Below are 6,038 nucleotides of genomic sequence, written 5' to 3'. Positions count from 1 at the left end.
CGAATGGTGGAGATGGGAATGGATACCGCTCACGCAGTTATCTTCCGCAGTAAGTTTAAGAAAAATCATGTATATGTATATATGATTTAAAGGTTTCAAGCATGTATGTTTAAAAAGTATAGGTACATATGTATGTTAAGGAAACCGAGGTTGTAGCTAACAACCCTCGTTTTGAGTATTTAAGTTTTAGAACGTTGCAACAGAGCATGCAACAAATAAATAAATTTTAAACATGACGATTTAAATGATTGATTTTAAAAGGGCTTTAAGATGTACTTGAATTTAAGATTTCTCACGAAATCCGTTTTAAAGTCAAAATTAAATGGCCCGATTGAATTGGCTAGTTTTAGAAAGGCTTTTAAAGAGCATTTGAAATAAGAGTTCAAATGCTGCTCTGTTTGAAAGATATTTTTAAAACGTTTTATCTTAACTGAAATTAAGAAAAGCTTTAAGAAATTTAGTGATTCACTTATTTGAAATTATTGTTACAAATTATGAAAGTATTCTTTCCTATATTAAAAAAAAATGTTCCGCAAATTTTAAGAAACCCCAGTAAGTACAAGTTAAAGTTTAAGTTACAGTGGCGGCCTCATAGGAGGGTCGTCACATACCTAAAGTCAATGGATCCTAAGTTTTAAATAATTGCAACAATCTTGGAGGACTCATAATTCATTAGTCATTACACTAAATCGTTTCTTGTCTTTGAATACATCAACTTTCATGATCTGGATGCTTTGGTCTTTATTTTTTCCCCCCTATATATCTTCTCTGTTCTTTGGTGTTTTTGAATTTTCCTTAACAATATTGATTAAGAACAAGAGATTCTCTCAGATAGGATCAGTTTTTGACCGTTAGATATTACGAACTTTCGTAAACACAAGTGTACGTTATCGTTGTCAAGTAATAAAATTTTATAAATACAAGTATCATCTTAGAGAACTGATTTATATTAATTACCATAATTGTGTAAATTTTATGTGAACAAACTGAAAATAAAATTAAGATGAAATAATTAAACTAAATTAACACAATTATGAAGCAAAGAAAACCAATAATAAAAAGCTCTAGGGTTTTCGATTTCCCCACTCCAATCAGTTTTGAATCATCTATTTAATCAGTCTCAAATTATTATCTTAGTTTATAGTTGAAAAACTTTAATTTATTTGATGCCCTTTTAGAGTTACACCAAAAATCTCTTAATTGCTAATATTCCTTTGTGAATTACAATAATTAAAAAATCATTAACATTCATAAATTTTCATGTAAGGACAACACAAACTATGTAAGTGTATTCCTATTTAACATGCAATCTATTCATTACAATAAACTCGACACATAATTCCCCTTTTAATTCTATTATGATTAACCGATCGTCCAATCAGTGATCAGTTAATTAGAAGCATTAAGCATAGTGATGAATACTCAATTAGGGAAAATAATATTTCGCCTAATAGTAATTGAAAATTTCAAAAAATCATTATTCGGCTACATCGTAGCCGTAGATTAGAAAATTTAGAACACAATGAAACTTAAAAACATCCTTACAATTGTCTTAAGCATGTTCTCCGTCATCGTAACATGTTCTCTCTTCAATTCTCTGATGGTAAAAGGGCCCTAAAACAACCCTAAAATATCCTATTTAAAGTCTTGGAGCTGTAGGGGCAACACTGGAATTTTCAGCAACCAAACACACTTTTTCCAGAAATAGGGCCGCGGCTCTAGTTTAAAATATCCCTTGCATTTATAAAACTAATAAAAAAAAGTGTTGTTTTCATTTGATTGGCTATTATTAATAGACAGTACATAAGACATAAAAAATATTATAGATATTGTAACACAAAAAGAAAAAAAAAATACGTCTTTTCTCCTATTTATTTATTTTATCTACCCTTTAATATTGTAATAGTTATTTCCGTAGAAATATTTTGCTTATTCAATGACGATGAGGAATCAGTCTCTGTGAAAGTTCTTTCAGTGTAAAATCCAGGTTGTTTAGGTTGTGGCAGTGAAGCATTTTCGCTATCTAGCATGAAGAGGACAGATGCCATTAGGGGTCTATCTTCCGGGCGTTTTTGTACACACAATAGACCAACTTGGATGCATCTCAACACTTCTGATACAGGAACGTTCTCCATCAATATATCAATAAGTTCCATTGGTCTGCCATCATTCCACAATTTCCATGCCTAAAACTCCCCAAAATTAATTTCAAAATTAGCATGGGAGTTAGAAATTAAGACATGGTAAACAAGGCAAAATAGAAAAGTGATTAACTAATTAGTCACAACTCACATGTCCCAAAAGGTTAAGCTCATGATCAGGATGTTCAAATCCTCTATTCTTCTTCCCACTTACAATCTCCAAAACCATGACACCAAAGCTAAAGACGTCAGATTTCACCGAAAAGTGCCCATCTATTGCAAATTCCGGAGACATATAACCACTGCATTAAAACAAAAATAAATAAATAAATAAAGAGATGCATCACAAAATGGTTTAACAAGTATATAAGAATAATAAGCGAGAAATGGAAACTTACTATGTTCCAACTACTCTTTTAGTATTTACTTCATTTTGGTCACCTCCAAATATTCTTGCCATGCCGAAGTCTGATATCTTAGGATTCATCTCATCATCTAAGAGGATATTGCTAGCCTTAAGATCTCGATGAATAATTCTCAACCTTGAATCTCGGTGAAGATAAAGAAGGCCTCGAGCAATTCCCACTATAATATCAAACCGCTTCGGCCAATCAAGTGCATTACCCCTTGTTTTATCTGTGTCAATTCACATGACAAATATTTTACTCAACCAATTAAAGACACCATAACAAACATAAAAAAAAAAACATAAAAAAAAAAACTCAAGATGGATTAGGGGTAGCTAACTGAATATATATAAGTCCAAGCTTTTATTGGGCATATACTCATAGATCAACATCCTCTCTTCTCCTTCAATACAACATCCCAACAGCCTCACAAGATTCCAATGTTGAAGCTTTGCAATTAAAACCACCTCATTCTTGAACTCTGGAAGGCCTTGTCCAGAATCTCTAGAAAGTCTCTTCACTGCTATTGTTTCTCCAGTTGGAAGCATTCCCTGTATAATAGATCAATTTTTTCACATACATACATATATACATACATACATATATATATATATATATAAAGAGAGAGGGGAAAAACTCATAGAAAGAGATAAGATTTTTCATTTGACAATGAAATACCTTGTAAACCGGACCAAAACCGCCCTCTCCAATTTTGTTTGTGGAGGAGAAGTTGTCAGTAGCATTGGCAATGATATCCAGGCCAAATGAAGGTAGCTGATCTACGTCTTCCTCTAGAAGAATAGGATGTTCATGTTCATTTGAATTGGTTGCTGCGTTATCTGAAAAAATAATGAAAATAAAGTACTGAAACATAAAAACACATACGCATAAAAAAGTAGTGCATCCTTTAACTAGATCAATTCAATACCACATGATACATTTTCTGTTTTGAGCAACTATTGTATTCAACGGAAAAGAAATTATCAACTATAATTTAGAGGCAGCGTTAAAATATAAAAATTGATTTTCTACTGAATGTCAGCATTATATTTACGGAGACGTCAGGGAGGGAATATTGCTTGGACCAAAAAATAAAGAAAACATTGTTCTTCACTGATTTCGACACATTTTTTCTAACTAAAAAATTTGCTAATTCTTTACTGATTTCAACTTATCTCAAACTCATTCGTTCTTTCATCCGAGCGAGAGGTCTTGTGATCTTTTATTCCGGTAGAATTCTTCCTTATTCTTTAGTCAATACCAATAGTTTAACTGTTTTATTTATTATGATAGATGTTTTATTATATTTAATATATATTTAATCAAATGTGGTAGGCGGAATTAGTTAGATAACCAGATTGTCATGACTATTGACTAAAGATATTTCCATTAAAAGAAAAAAGAAAAGTAAGAAAATTATTGTACCAAATTGGCTTATGTGTGAGCGGGAGGCCCTCCTCCTCTTCCTCATGATGTACCCTCCCATCAAAAACAACAGAACAAACCCTGAGACAACTGACACTGCGATGATCACAGCCCTTTTTTTTTCATTCTCATCGGATTCTGTGAACCGTAGCAGATTAGATTGACAAATTAATACATTAATTAGGAGTAAGAAAATAACAATTTCTGATCTTAAAATAATGCAATCAAAGGGGCTAATGGCGGTTGGATTAGAACAAAAATAACAACTCCTCCTTCAACACAAACCTGATTAAATCAGAGATCCAAAACTGAAGCACTTCAACACAAAGCAAAACATGATTAAATCAAGTTGAGAGTATTAAGAAAAAAAAATGGCCATGTTCTAGCAGAGGAGGGTAATTAGGTCTTACTCAATTCAGAAGCATCCATTCGAATATACACATCTTGCCCGCCAACACTGAAACGTCTCATATCAAACAGCTCCCCAGACCACACCACACACCCACCAACCTTAGCTACAGCATAAGCCACGCAAGAGCATTTTCTCCTACAAATCAACTTGCACTCCTCCTTCTTCACCACCGTTCCGTTCACCGTAAACTCCGAATTGTACGGCAACTTCAACTTAGAGAACTTCTTGAACCCCTCGTTGGCGCTACAGTTGAAGCTCGTCTTCAGTATGCAGCCGCTGCTTGAATTCCCTGCAGCCCAGGCTTCTGGTGCTTTTGGAACAAACCCGGTTGGGCAATGGCAAACAGAGCTCTCACTCTCGACACAGATGCCATTAGGACCACAACGTGCGAACGTGTCACAATCCTCTTTCTGCACCGCGAAGGTGAGAACCCAACTGGCGGTCGTGTGGTCCCGCCTTTGCTGGGATGGGGATCCCAATGCATTCAAATAGAACCTGGTAAGCGTGGAATTGTCGGCGTTGTCGAAGGTATAGTAGTTATGGGTTTCGTTGACAACATATTTGGGTATAAAGAATGATTGCTCTCGCGCGGGAGTTGCGTCGCCGCCTGATCGAACACCATCCCAAGGACCATTTCTGTACAGGATGTCTTGGCCTCTACGTAGAAGATACTGAGGAATCCCGTTACGGTCTTGTTCGTACGTGTAGATTCCGGTGGATGGATCTTGGAGGTTGTTCCAGGAGTTCAGCTTCCAATTTTGACCAGTTTTGAAGTCCCAACCCAGCTTCATACCTGCTATGAGCGAATCACAGGGATCGTCGAAACTCTGCCACGCGTAGTTTCCACTGTCACCATCTTTAACCACGAGGTTTCCTGTGTTTAAGAGCTGCAAAGTTGGGTCTTTCGCTGATGAATTTGAGGACCATATGGGGTTCTCCGTTTTGTTGCTGAGGATTACTATGTTTCCGGTTTCGGTGATTTTGAAGATACCCGACGAGTCTGTGAGAGGGTTGTCTCTGTTTTCGACCCAGACGGGTGTGAGTTCTGCAATATTGTTGAACCATATTCCTACATAGCGGTCCTTGGAATTCGGTGGGCTGAAAAAGCCTAATTTGAATTTTGCCCCGGTCGAGACCAGAGTTTGGCCGGTGTCTTGGAGAGTTTGGTTTGGTTTTAAGGTGTCATCAACTGCCAAAGAATAGTGGATGCAGAAACTAAGAGAGAAGAACAATATTACAACGAACTTCATTGGTTTTGTACTGTTAAATGGAAGCAAATCAGAGTACAACGCGAAGCAAGGCTTTTATATGATAAGTAGAAACTTCTCTCCTTCTCCGAAGTTTTATCGGGAAGAGTAACTTTGACTGGTCTATTATGTACCAATTTTGTTTTCCTTTTGACTTTGTGGGTGTTGGACTTTTATTGTATATCTAAGTGTGGAATTACCTATACAAGCTTTATCTTTTTCTTTTGTTTTTTTTTTGTTTTTTATTTTTTTTTATTTTTTTATTTTATACCAAAAGTGTGGAATTATTGTTACCTGCAGATTCTAAAGTTACTTGTAATCCCAAACTGATTATAATATAGTTGGGACAAGGGTATCAGGCGATGACAAGTTACTTGTAATCCCATACTGATTATAATATTGTTAG

The 6,038-nt window shown here is 35.4% G+C and overlaps 1 protein-coding gene across 1 annotated transcript; it reads right to left on the bottom strand.

Annotated features, from left to right (window-relative positions):
- Positions 1-1,770: 1,770 nt before the first annotated feature.
- On the bottom strand, positions 1,771-5,669 carry LOC21411363 (G-type lectin S-receptor-like serine/threonine-protein kinase At4g27290). The gene is made up of 7 exons (XM_024169003.1): positions 4,384-5,669; positions 3,974-4,111; positions 3,227-3,387; positions 2,889-3,099; positions 2,540-2,777; positions 2,293-2,443; positions 1,771-2,186 (listed from the first exon to the last, which is right to left on the bottom strand). The coding sequence occupies exons 1-7, from the start codon at positions 5,633-5,635 to the stop codon at positions 1,881-1,883; spliced, it is 2,457 nt and encodes an 818-aa protein (XP_024024771.1). The 5' UTR covers positions 5,636-5,669; the 3' UTR covers positions 1,771-1,880.
- Between the last annotated feature and the right edge of the window lie 369 nt (positions 5,670-6,038).

This window comes from Morus notabilis, unplaced genomic scaffold (genome assembly GCF_000414095.1).
Source record: "Morus notabilis unplaced genomic scaffold, ASM41409v2 Scaffold2165, whole genome shotgun sequence".
Classification (NCBI taxonomy): domain Eukaryota; kingdom Viridiplantae; phylum Streptophyta; class Magnoliopsida; order Rosales; family Moraceae; genus Morus; species Morus notabilis.
This window is presented reverse-complemented; position numbering and strand designations above follow the sequence as displayed.

What these genes read in the sequence shown, in the direction of transcription:
- LOC21411363 (XM_024169003.1), bottom strand. Translation starts at nt 5,635, where the DNA reads ATGAAGTTCGTTGTAATATTGTTCTTCTCTCTTAGTTTCTGCATCCAC. An exon ending in CTCACACATAAGCCAATTTG is followed by an intron (nt 3,388 to 3,973) that starts GTACAATAATTT and finishes TTATTTTTTCAG; the next exon opens with ATAACGCAGCAACCAATTCA. An exon ending in AGCTTAACCTTTTGGGACAT is followed by an intron (nt 2,187 to 2,292) that starts GTGAGTTGTGAC and finishes GGGGAGTTTTAG; the next exon opens with GCATGGAAATTGTGGAATGA.